At 54.4% G+C, this 18,046-nt stretch overlaps 1 protein-coding gene across 1 annotated transcript in view; it reads left to right on the plus strand.

Moving 5' to 3' along the window:
• Positions 1-18,046, plus strand: part of LOC309410313 (ankyrin repeat and fibronectin type-III domain-containing protein 1-like) — a 195,914-nt gene that overhangs the window by 15,202 nt on the left and 162,666 nt on the right. Inside the window, exons 2-3 of the mRNA XM_082006689.1 lie at positions 4,318-4,511; positions 11,230-11,447. Of these exons, the coding sequence (XP_081862815.1) occupies positions 4,318-4,511; positions 11,230-11,447 (412 nt within the window). The remainder of the gene's footprint in view (positions 1-4,317; positions 4,512-11,229; positions 11,448-18,046) is intronic.

Here is an 18,046-nt window from a genome sequence, read left to right on the forward strand (position 1 = left end):
GGTTGTGGTGGGTAACTGCTCCTCCTGGCTTGTAGCATCTCTCATTTTCCTGAATCCAGCTGAAACCTTTGCCGAGTTTTTATGGTCAGGTTGCTAAGTTACACCTCCTTGGAGGAGCAGGCTGAGCAGCGTGTTACAGGCAGGAGCGGCCGCTGGCTGGGAAGGTCTGGGAGCGGCGTCCGTTTGCAGTCACTGGGCTCTCCTGGCTGCTGTCCCTGCCATCCTCTGTCAGTCCCGGGTTAATCTCAGTACCTCATTTAGCTGTTCTTCCCCAAACCTTTATACGGTTTATAAGCTTCCTTTGCTCGGCAGATTTAGTGAGCTGATTGACCGAGGGTGTAGAGAAGCCACCAACAATACCTGTGAAATGTCGTGCGGTCCTGCAGGAGGAGCAGCCGTTTGGCTTCTCCATCTTCTTTCTTTGAATTCTTATTTGCCTTTTGGGTCTGTGAGCTCTTCAGGGCACACCTTGTCCCCCTCGGAGCTTGGAAATGGCCTCCCGTGTTGGGGCATACGGCTGTCACCAAGCCACAGCGCTGGAGCGGGCAAGCAAGCGCTGGAGCAGCTGGTGCCCTGCTCCTCTGTCCCTCTCCCTTTTTAGCCTTGCTCCCTGGCTTAACCTCCTTCTGTCAATCCCATTTTCCATGAGCAGCCTGGCTCTGGGAAGATGGGGAAGCTGGATTAGCCCAGTGCCTACTTGGGTTTATCTGAGAGCTTCCGGGACTGGGTGCTGTGGCGTGGTGAGGGCTTCCCCCTTGCCAGGAACGGGACATCTCCGGAGGGTCACCATCCTCGGGCATTTCCAGGAGGTGTGCAGGAGGTTTTCTCACTCACTTCCCTGGAAAATCATGTAAATCAGTGAGACTTACGGGGGTTCTTTTTGGATTGTGTGGGTTTAGGGTTATTTTTCCCTCCCACATGCTCTCTCTGTTGTGTTGCTGGATTTCTGCTGCGGCTGGCGTGGTGACTCCATCCTTCCCCTGGGTAAGGTGGAGATCCTGTCCTCTCAAAATGAGACTGAAACAAGCCTTCAGGCTGGGCTGGGAAGTGCCCTCTGGAAGGCAGCTCCTCCCATATCGAAGTAAGTGGGGAGTACAGGCGGCATGCAGTTGCTTGCAGGAGGGATGCCGGATCCGGCTTTCTCTGGGTTAACCAGCATTCGCCTTTTCTCTATCCCTCCCTTCCCTTTATCTCTGCTCAGCCCCTCTCTTACCCTGGGGTGATGGAGCAGCCATCCAGTAAGGACATCACTGTGGGGAAGGTGCTGGACACAGCACCTCTTCTGAGACCTTTTTTTCACCTTTTGTTTTGGCCCCAGTGGCTTTTTTTTGTTAGTCTGTTTGCTTTCAGTGAAAGCCTGGGGCAGCAGCACCCGTGGCCCCAGGGTGTTGCGGGCTGTGGCTCGGGTGGGGGATGTCGGAGCGGTTTGGGCTTGCACCCTGCCTGGCACAACCAGCTTGTGCCCTGCGCCGTCCCCAGCACGCGTGGCAGGGGACCTGGCCCTGGTGACTCTTCTCACGCTTCCCCATCTGGCCGTGGACTGGGAGTGCTGGAGCTGTCACTGGGCTCTTGCCTGGGCTCTCGCACCCAGCCAGAAGGATTTTTCCACCCTTGTCAAGCCTTGATGATGTGCTCTTCTTCCTACCAAAATGCCAAACAGCAGCTAAATATAGGCTGTAACAGCATTGATTATGGCTTTTCTAGTTGAGCTTTACACTCCATCGGGGCTCTTTACTAATGGGATGTGGCATCCTTGATAACGCCTAGCTGTGGAGCCTGCCTGGGAAGCGTACGCAGATGCGGTGTGGCTTCCCAGCGGCAGATGTCTGGTCCCAGCTGAGAGTTGCTGCTGAGGTCTCTGGAGTTGTGCATGGGCTGGTAGATCCAGAGAGCTGAAGTTTGCTTGGGAATTTGAGTTCAGATCTCAGATAGAAACGGGTTTCGAGTTACTTTGCTCTTTTCTGATATAAATCATTGCTTGCAGCTATACAACTTAAAGATTGCTCCTCTAAGGGCATGAATTCTTCCCTTTTTACCCCCATGTGACTTGCGTGAGCGGCACTATAGGCACAAAAGGATGTTAGCACTTAAAATGCCACTGCTGTTCTGCAGGTGATGGAGCTATGCGCAGGTGCGTTTAAAAGCGCTGAGATTTACATGCAGGAAAAAGGAATGTTTTGAACTCCGGCAGAGCCCAGGACTCATTTATGCGGCACAGCGACGTGTTAAGTTACATCCCTGTTGTCTTGTGCCAGTGAAATGTGTTACAACGAGAGGTACATACATTTTACGGAAATAGAAACAACCCAGGATGCCAATTCTGGGTTTGTATCTCCTGCTGTAGCTTGTTTTTTCACGTCGATGCAAGTGAAGCGTGGGGCTTGAAGTGGGCAGGATGGTGCTGTGTGCCGGGTGCAGCTGCGGCGCTGCCTCTCCAGGGCCGGGCGGTGCTGTCCCTGCAGCCGTCCCCATCCCCAGGGCGCTCAGCGACAGCTCTGTGGAGCTCACCTGGGAATCAAGGGCGAATGCAATTAATGCCGAAATTAATAAATTTCTTAACCCAAATGTCGGAATGTGCTCCCCATCCCTGCTCCGACTTTTAGGGTCAGCCGGCGGTGAGTGCAGGGGCTGCCCGGCTCCCGGGGGCTGTGGCTCCTGCCCTCCGCCCGCGCGCTGCCCGCGTCCGTTGCTGCGTGCCTGACGCGTTGCTGTCCCGCAGGAGATGGCTGCGCTGCGCCCCAGCTCTGCCCCGGCCCCTGTGTCGCTGCTCGCCCGTGAATTACATCAGATGCCGACACCAGTCGGCAGCTGCTGTCACATTTGTAAAGGGAGTGAAAAACGATCATCATAAATGTAGCGGTGACAGGCAGCCGCTGAGGGTCAGGAGCTTTTGCATGATAGACTCTCCCTGCGTGACCTTGAGGACCGGCTTAGTGAAAATGGGATAAAATTTAGTGCCGTTATGTGCAGGGAGGCAGAGCGCTCGCCCTGCGCGTCCACACCGGAGCTCGGCTCTGCGTGATGCTCTGGAGTGGGTGGAGGAAGCCAGGTCTGAGCTGGAGGGAGGGCAAGCAAGGGGTGTGGAAACAACCGTGGGGACTGAAAGCTCGTTTTGTGAGAAGAGGCTGAAAGAACTTGCTTTAATCAGCCTAGAAAAATGCAGGGCGAAACGGGCTGTGACTGCGGTATAATGGAAATTAATCATGGGAGCAAACGCCGGAGAGGGGGAATAATTATTTAAGCTAAAGTTTAATATTGGCACAAGAACAAATGAGCATAAACCAGCTAAGAATTTAATTTTGGATGGGAATTTGAAGGTTTCATAACATTCAGTATGAAATTTGTGAACAGCCTCGTGGGAGGAGGGGCCCTTTGCGCCTCGGGTCGGGCTCAGGTGTGGGCTCTGCGGTGGTGAGGGCTGGGGCTGGAAAGCCGCGGCGTGAGCCCAGCCTGCGGCCCTTGGCACATGGCGACCCTGCCACGTCTCCTCACACCACGGGGCTGTTGGGCCTCTGTTCCTTTTTATCACATTTCTGGGACCTTTGCAGCATGGCCTGGGCCAGTGCCATCCCCGAGGACGGCACCTGAGGACCATCCCTTGAGGGAGGCTGTGGGGTGAAGCAGCGGAAAGGGGACCTGCTCCCATGCCGTGCGGCGAGGCTCAGCATGCTCTGGGGTGTTGGAGGAGAAGGAGGCTCGTGGTCGCACTGCTAGCACGTCGGCATGCATCTTGGTCACCCCTGCAAGCTTTTGAGCCCCATCATCAGAGTCTGTTGGGTTTTGACAGAGACCTTGAACTTGTGTTTCTACATGTTGCATGATACCTTCCTGACCTCTGCAGCAGCTGCTATGTGAGTCTGTCTTGCTATAGTTTGGACCTTCCCTGCAGCGTGTGTCCCTGGGACCCCCGAGTGACCTGGTTTCCACCACTCGGACGGCGCTCAGTGCTAAGTGGGGTTTCTACTCTCTTGAAGGCAATTTGTATCCCTCCAGTCTTGAACCCTCTGGTTTATTTATTTGCTTAATTCTGATTATCGGTGAGTTGTGAAGCGGGGTGGGTGCTAGAATGCTTCATGTGCTGTTTATGCTGACTGTGGCTTGCAGCTCAAGGTGCAAATCCTAATTAAAATACGCTGGCGAGGGAGAAGGCGTTACTGAAATAGCAGCAGCTTTGCGAACGAAGGGTGCAGTTTGGTGTTGGGAAGGACCGTATGCTCTCTGACCGGTGGCGGCAATTGTGTGTTACAGAAGAGTCCTGGCTTGAAGAAGCCATTCCACCTACTGAAATGGGTATGCCCTGTGTTTTCTCCCCTCAAGGTCTCTGGACAGAAAGCTGCAGCGACCGCTCCTGGGGAAGTCCCGGACACTGCCCAGCATCCCGCAGTCCCCGGTCCTGAGCAGGCTTCCTCTCCTCGACTCCACGGCGTACAGCGAGGAGATGCCGGAGCAGAAGCCCTACAAGAAGCATTCTGCTCCTGACCACCAGAAAGGCTGCACGGTCCCTTCTGCCGGTGAGTGCCACAGTGCTGGGGCAAGCTTCCACCCCTTTCTGCCAGAGGCCTGCAAAATCCTAGCAAACCTTTCCTGCTTCTCCAGGGGCACAAATAACAAAATAAATCCAACCCTAATCTGTGCGGGGTTTATCCTGCTCCAAACCCAGCCCTTCTTGGTGAGGTTTGGGGGTTTTTTTGCCCCTCTCTGAGCCTTTCTTTGAGCCTGTTACTTAAACCTCTGCATCCTTCATATTACACTGATGAAAAAGCAGAGTTGGCTCGTGAAAGCCATCCAGTGTGGGGAGGTGATGGTCAGAGCCTTCTGCCTCCGGGTGGGCTGCATCTCCTGCCCACCCATGCTGGGGCAAGCTGCTGCCTCGGTGGCTCTGTGGCCTCTGCAACAGACCAAAGTGCCTCTTTTCTAGGGTGTGAAGTGGCTTCAGGGCACTTGTTGCGGGTCTCCACCGGGAGCAGCGGCAGAGAGCAGCACTGTGCTCTTCCCACGGTCCTGGCCTGGGGTGGGGATTTGCTGCAGCGAATGCCCCCCAGCCAGTAGTGTGCGTTAGCCTTCAGATCAGCTGAGGGTTTTTATCATGTTCTACTCTCATGCTGATCCTGATGAAATACTAACATTTTTGGGCCAGTTGCTCTTGCTCTGAACAAGTTTATTGGCAAAACCGTCGACGGCCAAAGCCTTTCAGTGCTTTTGATGCCAGTGGAATCATGCCGGGGCCATAAAAATGATGGGGAAAGGGATTATTAGCACTGAAACAAAGATAAGGCCTGCAAGCCAGGGCTGACAATCCAGCTCTAAATAAAATCCTTATAAAACAGTTCCCTTCAAATAGCACCCTTGAGTTTTTTTTATTTTTATTTTTTTTTAAATCTAGCCCACTCACAGTCAGACCGCTGAGCACTGAGCTACCCAGTGGAGAAGCTGTCCAAACCCCGGATTAATTTTAATACTCTGCAGGCATTTCATTTCCTGGTGCTACTAATTCTCCCAAAAGTTGTGCACGGAGAGGATCTTGGCACATCACTGAGCCCGTCCTGCTGTGCTCATCGCAGCGGTGCTCCTGGGAGTGCTGCAGCACCCGAGTGACTGCTCTCCGCTGCGTGCAGGACTCGTGGTTTTCCTTTCAGCCCATCAAATTGTTAGAACGAGTCGCAGTGTGGGAGGAGGGCCTGTGGGAAGGCTTGCGTAGCCGACTCCTGGGGACACCAGGGCTTGGGACACTTGTGAGTAGGTAGGTAATTGCAGGCAGCTCCATTGCTTGGAATCGAAAACGGCTTGTGAGGTTTTGTGAGCCCTCAGGATTTCCTGGGTCATGGTTTGCAAGGACAGACTTGAATAAATGGTGGAGGTCTGCCTCCTGGTAGAGGGCAAAACAAAGTGCTTTGCAGGACCTGTGCCCGAGAGAGCATCCACCGTGAAGGGCTCGGCATCCAGAGCAGCGGTCTGCACCCGACGGGTCCCTGGTCGGTGCGCTGGTGCTTCCCAGGAGCTGTGCTGGAGGTGGAGGGAGGGTGTGGGATGAAGTCCCAGTATGAGTCAGACCCACTGCAAACCTCATCACCTTCTCCTGCAAACACCTCCTCTCGTGTGAGCGCAGACGTGCTTGCACACCACGGAACAGCCACCCTAGAGCAAAGGCTGTGCACAGCCCTCCCCGCACAGCGGGTGTAAGGAAAAGCCCCGATTGCGCGTAACAAGTCTTTAGGATGTTGCTTTATTCGTGGCTGCAAGGTGCCTAGGATGCCAAGAAGAGGAGGATTATGCAAACCCTTGTAGGTTGGAAGGCTCCCTTCACAGCCAGAGCCTTGGATGAATGAACGAGTTGTTGTTTTCTGTCCAGATCCTCCCAGGTTGTTTTCCTGGCTCCTTGATATTTAGTTAGGAACTGCTAATTAGCTACTTATTAAGACTATCAGCATGCTATCATGGAGGGAGAAAAAAAGATGCTTTTCTCAACATTGCCTGGTTCTTGTATCAGTCTCTCACATCCTGGATCACGGGTCTGGCAGTATTTACCTGTAATACACAGCACTAAATTTGTCTGAGCCCTGGGACAACAGGCGGTGGCCTCGATCAGCGTGGAAGGTCTGGCCTCGCTTGCAGGGACGCAGCAGCCCTCGAGCTGCAGGGGTTGCACTGCTGGCAGGGTGTGACGTCTGGGCAGCGGGACAAGAGCGGAGCAGGAGGATAAGGAAAGCAGGATTCCCACAAGCACTTAAGAATGAAGGCTGGGCTGCAGGGTGTCACGAGGGAGAGAAGATCCTTTGCTTCAAGAACTTGTGATTTTGCTTTGAGCAGGTGCCACCGCTCCCCATTCAAGGGGGGGGACGTGCGGCCAGCTGCAGCGGGGGACGCATGGCCACAGCCACCTCGGGAAGAGGCTTGCCCACAGGGGTGCAAGGCTTTGGCAGGAGCAGGGCTGTTTGTGGGAGAGGTGCTAAGCTCATCTTCAGGGAGAGAGCGCCGTGCTGCGGGGGAGAGCCCGGGTTCTGGCTCGCCGCTGTCCTCGGAGTCGCCAAGCGAGGTGGGAGAAGCTGTTGTCCCTGCGTGGATGACATGGAACATCTTCCGCTGTCCACCAGGACGTGTTCCCCAGCCTTTTGCTCTGTGACCTGCAGTTCCAGAGTGGCAGCACCAGAGGAGGGGAGTCCTCAGTCACTCTGTGGGAGGTCACGGGAGATTGTTCTGCTGTGGCACCACAGCTCCCATGCAGGTTCTTGTGCGGGGAACCGGGCCCCGAGGATGGACAGAAGAGCTGAGTCTGTGGCTGGGCAGCCTGCCGAACCCTCTCCTTCTCTCAAACCCAACCTCATTTGGCGAGCCAGGTAGCTGGCTGGGCTGGTGAATGGGTCTGGGTTTCCTCTTGGTCTGGTTTTGTTGTTCCCCTCCAGGTAACCTGCAACAAGTGGTGATGTGGTCAGCTGGGACAGGCTCCGAGCTCTCCATCCTTCACTTCCTTGCCTGTCGCAGCACTCCTGGGTTAACCCAAAACTTCTGATGGCTGTGAGCCCGGGATGTAGTGAGGGGGAGGCAAGAGTGAAACAGGGCTTGGTCAAGCCATTATCCGTTTGGTGTCATGTTTTGCAGTGTGCCAAGAGGCTTCGCACACGCTGGCAGCACAGAGGTGAGCCGCCTTTCGCTTGTCCTTCCTTCCTCTGTGCCCCTGTGAAGTTTTGGGGGTGGGACTGAGAAACGCTGTTTGTTGCGCTCTTCTGCAGCAGGCGGGGGCTTCTTCTCAGCCCGTGGCTGCCTGCAGCTCTTACCTGCACAGGGAGGTCGCTGCATGTTTTGTGTGCCTGACCCCTTGCAGTTCCCTCTGCCTTGCACCTGGAAGGAGCAGACCATGCTGGAGCGCTTCACCTGCCTTCACTCTCTCTTGTCTGTTGCGCAACATGCTGAGCTCATCAGAAACTGGCTCCATGCCCCACTGGAAGCTGGGAAGAAGCTAACTGGTAGTATGGTTGGTGCAAGTTTATTGGAAATTATGGCCATGGGAGGAAAAGAAGACGAAAGGAAGTGGCTGGATTTATGCTTAGACCAGGACCCTGGAATTATTTTTCCTAATATTCACAGGGATGTTTTGGGTGGCCTTCCACAACGTCTGGATGAGTGTCAATCGCGCATCTCAGTTGAACTTAGCATGGGCATATGGCCCCCTCCTGAAACAGCTTTTCTTGCAGAGATGCCCATCCTGTGCTTTCAGCTGAGCGGTGGTGCTGGTCCCCACGCTCCTTCTCCCCGGTGAGATGCTGTTTAACAAGAGGAAGTCTCCTGGCTCTGAGGCTTCAGCCTGGTACCTGGACAATGTGCCACCCCCATGAGCAAGAGGAACAGAAGGGCCTTTTTACACCAGCCCGTGTATTAGCATTGGTGCTGAGGAAGACCTTTTGCGTTGCTTGCAGCGGCTGAGGGATCAGCCTGTCCGTGAGAGAGGAAGTATCGGAGAGGCAGCAGGCATCTGTCCTTGTTGCCCCCTCTGTCTTCTGGTGCACATCCTCCCCAACACTTCAAATTCAGAAAGAAGAAAGATTTTGCAGCAATTGTTATTACCAAGCCCAAGAAGAGTCTTCATCTTTTAGAGGTGCTGATGTTGCTGGGCATAGCTCTGGGTGGCAGAGAGGTGAGCAGCTTCAAGGCTTGGGCTTGCTCCTGTCCCTAGGATTTCCCCTTCAGGGACTTATTGTTCTTTCCCTTCTGACTGTTCTTGGCTTGATCATTGGTTTACTTGTTTGGTAGAAATCAGGAACAAGCTCCTTTAGCATGTAAAAAAGCTTTTTGGGAAAGACAAGGTCCTGGCTCCCTCTGTGGTGGCTTCCCATGCCCAGTGATGAGGGACCGTAACCCTTCTGCCCAAGCAGGGGAGAGGTTTGGAGAGGATCACATCTTGCCAGGCCAGGGAGCAGCTCTGCTACTGGTCCCTCTCCAGCACTGTGCTGGAGGGTGCAGCTGCCTGTAGCCCCTTGGAGAGAGAAGAGATGAAGAGCAGCAAAGTCCATGGGAAGCTGGGATCAGTGAGACCAGATGTGACCCTGATGGTCTGTGTGGCTTTGAACTGCAACTCCTTCATCTTCAGGAGATGTGTCCCTCGTGGAGGAGTGGGTGCGGCTGGTGGCTGTCCTTTCCCTTCTACCCCGGCAGCTGGGCTGCCTTCAGCATGCAGCCTTGGTCCTCCCTCATCCAGAACGGCAGAGCAGTGGTGGCTGTGTCTGGGCATGCTGTGGGGCTGGGAAGGGATGGCCTTGGGGACAGAGGGTGGTGCAGGTGGTGACTGAGCCGTCGCAGATGAGCACGGGGGCACTGGGGCTGGTTCCTCCTTCCGTTTGCGATTTTCCTGCGTGTTGGGTGGGTCTCCTCGTGGGCTCCGTGCCTGTGTCGGGGCGTTTCCTGCTGCGTCCCCGGAGCGATGCTATCTCGCGGTGACAGTCTGGATCTGGGCTTCGATTGACGTGTTTGTGCCTTGAATAATCACAGCTTTCAAACAGCAGTTCCTGTGTTGTGTGAATTGACATTTGGAGAGGAGCAGCAGCAGCTTATTAAATTGAAAGTAGGGGAGGAAAAAAGAAGATGCCATGCTAGGTAGTGCTGTGCTCCGTCTTGCCTCTCTGTTCACTTTTTTTAAGCTTCCTGTCTTTCTCTTTTCCCTCTTGTCCTCTCGGTTCTGCTGGTTTCCATTCAGAGCCTCCAGATCCACTGGCAGAACTTTACACGTAGTGAGCTGTCTTTACACCTTAAAAACTTTGGGGAGCTTGGGGAAGAGACACTTTTCTTGAGACACAGAAGATGGAGTGGCCAGTTGCTGCTCTGAGGCTGCAGCGTCCAGTCTGTCTCTCATCATATTCAATGTAAAACCCACAGCCTTGCTGGGTAAGCTACACTTCACTTGCTTTGTGGCTGGTTTGTACCTTAAGGCCTTTATTTGCTTTAAACTCTGGAGGTATTTTGCTCCTCAGCCTTGACGTAGCAGGGTCATGGTCATTCATGCCTGAAGAAGCTGCGTTTTTCAGAGACCAGAGACAAATGATCTTGCCTTGGGAAGAGTCTGCAGGAGGGGGAAGCTTTCTGAAGACAGTCATGTGAGATGCTCTTTTGGGCTGCAATGACTAATAATTGATCATTTTTACAAGAATTGAGCAAGAGGCGTTTATTGTTTATTTATTATGGCTATTGAGAAGTGATTTTGGCTTGGGGGTGGGAGGCAGGGCAAACTCCAGATGTAAAGATGACATTGGCAGCGAAAAGCATGTGGCATCCAAACTGCTCGGGAAAGAGCAGAGCGGTGATATTATGGAGACATTTTCTATGGTGTTTTGTTATTTTTCCCTTTTGTTGCAATGAAATATAGTCAGTCCTACCCCGGGAGCGCCAGCTCTGCGTGATGCCGACTGTCCTCCGCCGCCGCCGCTTTCTCAGCGTCAATGAGGTTTTGTCTCCGGGCGCTCCAGCCCTGCAGTGCTGCATCAGATGGTGCTGCCGGCGACGGGCTGCGCACAGCTCGAGGAGACGGGAGGTCTGGTTTCTGTCCTCGGTTTGGCTGTTGATTTGCTCTTGGCCGTGCCATAAAGAGTTTTCTGGAGGAGGGGATGGCAGTAAATCCTTTTGCAATTTGCAACATTTGTGGTGCCTCAGTTTTCCCATTCACAAAGCAAGATTTACTATCGTCACCGAGTACAGAGCATGTGAATACCTGCAAGAGGGAGGTTTGATACAGGTGTGTAGCATTAATGCCAGCAGCAAGAACTGTGTGTGATTCTGATTGTAGGATTTTTTTTTTCCTTTAGAAAAAAAACCCCAACATTTTCTTTTAATGTGGAATGTTTTACTGGACTTGGGCTAAGGAAGAATGAGTGAAATTTTTTTATTTCTTTATAAAGGACCCTTTTAAATGGGATAACCCTATTAAAGTTAAGTAGTGGGAATTTTTTAGATATTAGGATTTTGGTCCGCTGGTTATTCTGAGTAATATTTATACTGCAGTAGTGCCTGGAGGCCCTGACTCCAGCCATGTCTTCGTTGTGCTCAGCTGTATTTGACCGATTCCCGCCAGGAGAGCGTTGGGGCCTGTGGGTGCGCGAGGCTGGGTACCCCACGGCGTGCTGGTGGGTGTGGGATGGGCAGAGGGGGTCCACACTGTCCACTGGGCACCCCCACCGGGGGGCTGGAGGGGTAGGACATGGCCCGGGCCGTGGCTCTGATGGGGTGGCACGTCATTCTGCTTCCTAGGGGAGGCATGGCGGCTGGAGGACGACGGCACGGACCCCCCCAGGGACCCCCAGCTCGGCACGGCGGTGGAGGATGCCCCCTTCAGCTACTTCCGCACCCGCTCCTTCTACATGAGGAAGAGCCTGTCGGTCGACAACCACTTGGGGTCCCTCAGCTACGCCGTCCACCCGGCGGAGACGAAGGCCGAGCGCGTGAAGACCAAGCTGCGGCGGCAATTTGTGAGTATCGGGGCGTCTGGCCCCCCTGCATTCACGCGCTCGCAGCTTCCCAAAAACACCCGACAAGTTGGAGAGCTGTTTTTATCTGCAGCATTACCAAAACAACAGAGGGAGAGGCCGCTCCAGCCTGATGGAGCAGGTGGTGGCAGCAGCTCGGGTTTGCCCGCATCGCGGCCGAGCCCCGGCCCGCCTCGCCGGGCAGGGCTGCTGGCTGCCTGCCTCCCGCAGGGCTGTGCTGGCTCGGCGGGGGCTGCTGCTCGGGCGGGTGGTGCGCGAGGCGAGTGCCTTGTCTCTGGGCGCTGCTGTCCAAAGCACGAAACAAGGTTGAAAGTAGGAAATGAGTTTCCCTGTCCTCTGCCTCACCTGCGCAAGCAGCTGGGTCTTTCTGAGGGTTTGCAGACGGGTGCGGCAAGGGGCTGGGGCGAGCGATGAGCCAGCGCCGAGACCCTGGGGCAGCTCAGCCCCTTCTGTGCCTTCAGAGCATCCTGATGGCAGGACGGCAGGGACGTGTCAGGACTGCGCCGCAGCTGCGGGACACTCTGATCAATGTTTAATGGGCTTTGCCTCTTCTCTTTCCCAGAGACACCCGATACAGGGATTCATATGGCCTTCCTCCTGCCTCGTTACCGGCCTTGGGCTTGTAATGAGGGCTCGGGTGTTCCCGTGCTGAAAAGCACTCGGTGTTGGTTGGAAATGGGTGAGAGCATCGGTACAATAGGAGTGGAGGGGGGAGTGGGTGCCCGTGCAACCCAAAGCGCTGCCAAGGGCTGCCAGCTGAGGCAGTGATACTCACCCTGCCGTAGGCTTTGGACAGACGCATCTTTTGAGACCCCCTGTCCCCAAATTGCCAACTTTCCTCTAGCCCGGAGGAGGGGCTGATCCCCTGCCGGGTCGCACAGGCTGGTGCTGCTTCTGGTGTCCCCCAGGCTGCATCGCTGCTCTATAGTGTGCTTCTGGGGGCTCGCCCCCTCTGCTTGTGCTCAGGCCGTTGAACGTAGCCGCTCCTTTTCTCCTCGGGAGGACAGTTCTGACCTCGTCAGCGCATTGCCGCTCATCTGCAGCAGCAGTGGTTGCCCGTGGGGCTGAGTCTGGGGGAGCTGGTCACGACCCCGGCGCTGCCAGCGGCACCCGTGAACCGTCTCTGTGGGAGCTGCTGCCTCGGCTCAGGAAGCAGCTGAAAGCCTCAGGGATGGAGACGAGCAGAAGTGGGATGGGGCGTCCGATGAGCAGCTGAAGGACGTTGGAGGTGTTTAAGATGAGGCGGTCCTGCTGCGGGGTAAGGCATGTATGTCCGCTTTATCTGTCTTTTGGCCTGCATCTGCAGCCCCAAGCTGTGCCCAGGAGGGCGGGAGGGAGAGGAGGTCACTGAGGTGCTGGGGGCTGTTCCTTTTCTGGAGATGCTCTTGCAGTATCTCCGTCACCCACAGCCTCCCTTCTGTGGCGGCGATGGCCGCAAGAGGCGCAGAAGGGCTTGGGCTCTCAGCCCGACCAGCGTCCTGGTGCCTGCGGAGAGGTGGGCTCTGCCCTTCCCCACAGGGCAATCCTCTGCCCCCGCCTGTGGGGCCGGCCCGCTGCCTGCGCAGCGCCGCGCCGCAGCTCTCTGCGCTCTCTGCCGCTGGCTTGCTTTGGCCTTTGACTTCCCCACGTTTTGGGGACCTTTAGCTTTCCTTGGTGTTCCCACAGAGCTGATTTGTCAAGGAACAGAGCATGATTTTTGTAGGGCGATTTGTTTATTTTTTTCATCCCTTGCCTATGTCGTTTCTCGCTTGTTTTAACAGCTAAAAGATGTTGTTGCTGTAGGCTCGGCCATGGGCGGTGACCTTGTGTGACCGACTGAGAAAAGCAGACTCATCCTACCTGGAAAGGGCGTCAGCAGGGCCCTTCAGCGGAGGCTCGGGGCAGCGAGTGTGCAGGAACCTGAGCTTGGCAGCTCGTTAGCCAAGGCTCAGGCCAGTACAGGACTAGTATTCCCCACACAGCTAGAGAGCCTGGTTTTTAAGTTCAAAGTAAAGGTCCTGCCAACCTGGGGAAGTTATTTCCAAGAACAGGTAGCTAGTGCCGGGCTCCACGTCCTCCCAAGGCTTGGTAATTAGTCTCCATCTCCATGCTGGAGGCATTGCAGTTTCCCCTGGGTTCGTGTTGGGCCCTGGCCTGCTGTGCAGCGCCTGCTCTGCCCAGCCCCGGCTCTCTGAGCGCGGCTGGTGGGGAAATTGGTGCCAGGTGAGAGCTGCTCTCCTCATGCACGGCAGAGCATTTGCAGGGGAGAATATGATTTGCCTTTTCTGCAGTGGCTCATCTGGGACCTTTTAGGAAAGTCCATATTTAAAGCTTGATTCATTTTTCCGGGCTGTTGCACTTACCCAGCTCATAACGCGAGATTTCTGGCTTTGCTCTTTCCGTGCTGACAGCCTGAGCTGCCTTTGCCTTGCGATGCAGCTGCTTGGCTTTCTATTTTGGGAATCGCTGAGAGTGAGGGGAGAGGCTCCCGATGCAGGGCGTTTGGGGGGGCAGCCAGGACCCGACGCTGGCAGGGTGGATGGAGATGGGGCAGAGCTATATAACCTGTGCCCATCCTGTGCTGTGGGGCTGTCTCGCATCCATCTGCTGAGGCTCTCTGCCTAACAACGGCTTTGTGTTGGTCATGGGCATCTAAGCATCTCCAAGGGAGAATTTATTGTAGCTCATCTGAAAACATTTGAGGCTTGCCTCCCTGCACCCCGGCGTGCTGGAGCGCTGCTGATGTTGCTGAGGCATCTTTCCGCTTCGCTGCCGGTATGGAGGGAATACCTGCAAATCCTGCTCCGGCCCCGTTCCCCAGGAGCAGCCGCCCTTCCCGTGTCTGCCGGAGGCGAGCATGCCTGTCTTCCTCCCAGAGCGTGGCGGAGGGCGGATTTCCCCCAGCCACATAGCTGGTGGCATGTGTCTGCAGTCCCACTGCTGGCATGTGAGGGATCTGCACGTACAGATTACTTGAATTTGCATAATTTAAATTTTAAATGAATTCCAATTTTTGTGATTGTCAGAACGAGTTTACTTTCTAATAAGCCTTCCTTTTAAGTCCTCTAAGGCTTGTAATGTTGGCGATGTTTCCGCCTTTGAGAAAGAGGAGCGTTTGATTGCTTTTGACATCTGCTTCTCACAGATCCCCTGCCTTGTCCCAGTGGGTCCAGCGTGTCCGTGCTGTGATGGAGGTGGTGGCCAGGGCTAGGGCCAGGGCTGGCTGGGGCTGTGCTCTGAGCCCTTGCGTGTGTCGTTTCGGGTCACTCGGTGATGGACAAGGGACTGTTTTGGGTTTCATGCCCAGCTAGGTCTGTGTTACCTCCGAGACGGGCAGCGAGGAGCCGAGGTGGGACCTTCCACAGTGTCCCTTGCCTGGGGGGAGGAGGAGAGTGACCCAGCCTGCTGCTGCGATACAGGCCGAGGTGAAACTTCTTCTTGTCTTCACAGGAGCCCTGATCGTTAAAGGCAGAATTAACCCTTTTAAACTCAGTATTAGCCTTAGGGAGCACTAAACGAGGTCACCCAGGACTGAGTCGCTGTCTGTGATGACTGCTAGGACAGTCAGTGCAGATTACAGCAGGGCTCTGAGTGAATTTGTACTCTTTCTTTTCCCCATGGGATTTGGAAGTACTCTGTATCTAGGCCAGCCATTCTGGTATTGCTCACTGGCATGATGCTGTAAGGAAACGTATTAAGCTGACGGTGCAGGTCCTGCTGCTTCCCAAAGAGGAGGAGCTGGCAGTGCCCGGGGTCCCGGCATGCTGGCCGGTGGGTCATTAAGCTTGATTTGCAGCAGGTCTCTGTCCTGACTCCTCTGCTCCTCCGAAATGAAATGCTGCCCTTCGTGCCTCACGGAAGAGTTAGCCGGCTAGTGCAGGTGAGATGGAGGAGGGCGGCGTTGCTGTGCCACAGCGGCAGGTCCAGCTCCGCCGCCCGTAGTGCTGCCCCAGCCGGCCCGACACTTCTGCTTGCTTTAGTCACGCCAGTCTCGGGTGGACGAGACTCAAGGTTATGTTGTGTACTTGGCTGTGTTCTCGTGCGCGGATTTTTTTTTTTTTTAATTATTATTATTTTTCGTATGGTATTTTTTCCAGGCAGTCATTCTGTTATGAAATGTCTCTGCCCTCCAGGAAAGACCTAGAGCCCTGTTTGTCTTGGGAGCTCTACAGATGAGTAGAGCAGAGGTAATCCTTGCCTTACAAAACCCATAATGAAGGAGAAAAGGCTAACCGGAATGGTAGAACCTATGAAAAGGAGGCAGTGAGGAGACAGACTTGCTTCATGGCAGAAACCTGATCAAATCTGATGCTCACTGAAGTTGCTAACAGTGCCTGGGCGGTAGAAGGAGGCAGGTACTGGCTGACGTGTTCCCATCCAGGTTGTCCTGTTCCCATGGATTCTGGCTATCAGTCCAGAAACTTCTGCTGTCCCTGATGGACGCCACAGTGATGCTGGTGAGGTGGAGCTTGTGGGTCTGTGCAGAAGCTGCCTCGGCCCAGAGCAGCACTGGTCCATGGGATGTGAATGTACTGGTCTGGGTTGTTGGTGCCAGGTGAGCTGGGTAGAGCCGGGAGAACAGTTTCTGCTTAGTGGGACCCACCCCTGCATTATCCCAACGGTTTGGTCTTGTCCCTGAGTGTGCAGGGACTTACCGAGTCGATTGGATGCAGTTGTCGTGTCCTGTATGCAGCCAGTGCCGGAGGCTGGTGTGATGCTTAGGGTGACAGCAAAGCCAGGCTCAGCCCTGCTGTAATCCTACCGATGCCAGTGAAATCACACCGGTGGTAACACTTTCCTGCTTGCTTTATTTTACTTGGTTGTGCTACAAAACTGCTCTCCAGTACCTCATTTCAGGAAATGTTAGCAAACAGCCAGTCAATACGTGTTTGTGCCCTGTGGTTCAGTGTAACAAAAAAAAGAAAAAAAAAAATTTAAAGGCTGGAGCCATACAAGAGGCGGGTCAACTGTGTTTCATGAAGGGATGGAGTGGAGTGACGAGTGTCGTACTGGATCTACGCACAAGCTGCCCTCAGTTTTGCAAAGCACAATTACAGTGACTGCCTTAAGGAGGTAAATGCAAAGGCAGATGAAGGATGCACACTGTGTCATCTACTTGTGCCCAACCGTGGCAAATTGCTCATTTGCTGGCTATTGTTCATTGAGGAGTAGTTAAAAAAAAAACCACGAATCTGATAAATAATGTGACATAGGAGTGGGGTAGCAGCTTCTTCACTGGAGAGCAGGCAGCGGAGCAGTCCCTGGGAGCAAGCTCCGAGGGGGAGAGGCTGCCTGTGAATCACTCAGCTTTGCAGATGGGTGTGGGAGTGAACCGAGTGAACCGGCTCAAAACCAAAACGTCCCCAGCGCAGTTCTTTGACTGTGGCTTTAGTTGCAACGGCAGCTTGTAGTGTCCCAGCAAGTGCTTTGCAGTGCCTGTAGTAAAAGTGGTGATGGCTTGGGGAGAGTGTGCTGTGGGTCTGCTGTCAGCATCCCCATGCAAAGGGAAGTGTCTCTTGTGGGGAGGAATTATAGGGAGCAGCTTTGCGGGGACCACTCAAAGCTGGGCTGGTAGAGAGGGGGCTCCTGGTAGCGTATGTGGCCAGCGTGGTACATCCCACTTTTTCAAAGCCAAACTGGGAACAGGTACCTGTGATAAAGTGTGAAGTGAGCGAGCTGGGGCAGATGTGCCTCTGACTGCTCTTCGGGATCGAGGACATGCGGCAAATGCTTCGTGCTCACGATGCAGACTGAAGTGGCCCCGAGATGCTGTGCAAGTTCAGTGCTGGCAGAAATGACCTTACGTGCTGTTTGCCATAGGGAGATGCTGCTGCTTTGCTTGATGGGCATGGAGGGGCTTGTTAGGTGCGAGGACAACTTCTGAGGATGAATTGTGCTCAGCTAAGGTTGTTTTTTGGCCAGCCGTGCTAGCTCCCCTCCCTGCTGGAGCTGCTGGACCTAGACATCCCTGGCACCCATCTCCCATTGCGGGGTCAGCAGGTTTCTGAGCCACGAGTCGTGGGCAGGACAGCCATCATAATTTTTAAGAGCAAGTAATTTTTTCAAGAGGAGCAACTGTAATTTTTCTCAGAAATCTGGATTAGACTGGAGGGTTATGTTCCTCCTGTTCATCTCCGCCTGTTTCGCACTCAGCTGCATCTCTGCCACTAGGAAAATCCCCCAGCACAATCCGGGAATTTATTCTGCACCTTGGGCATTTAATATCAAATGTTGGTTACTCTGCTTATGAATGCAAATACTTTGGAGAGCTTGGCTGTGATGAGTGTCAGATGAGCAAATAATTATCTTTTTTTCCTGCCTCCGCTGCTTCTGCAGTGCATGCTGGCTCTCTGCACAGTGAAACCTCCTGCCTGGGCTCTGCCAGCCCTTCCTCACCATCCTGCCCATGGCACGTGGACCGCTTGCGGCTCAGGACTTGGGAGCAGGATCATCCCCCTTTGCGCAGTGCTTTGTTTTTAGCGTATCTTCCTGATGGATGGAGGTTTATTCTGTTCATCCCCTCCTGCCCCCAGCCTTCCCCAGGGCTTTCTGTGCAGTGTTGGGCAGCTTCATCCAAATCTGGGCAAGGGTTGGGCATCTTG

The sequence above is a fragment of the Phaethon aethereus genome (assembly GCF_964289735.1).
Source record: "Phaethon aethereus genome assembly, chromosome: 15".
NCBI lineage: Eukaryota > Metazoa > Chordata > Aves > Phaethontiformes > Phaethontidae > Phaethon > Phaethon aethereus.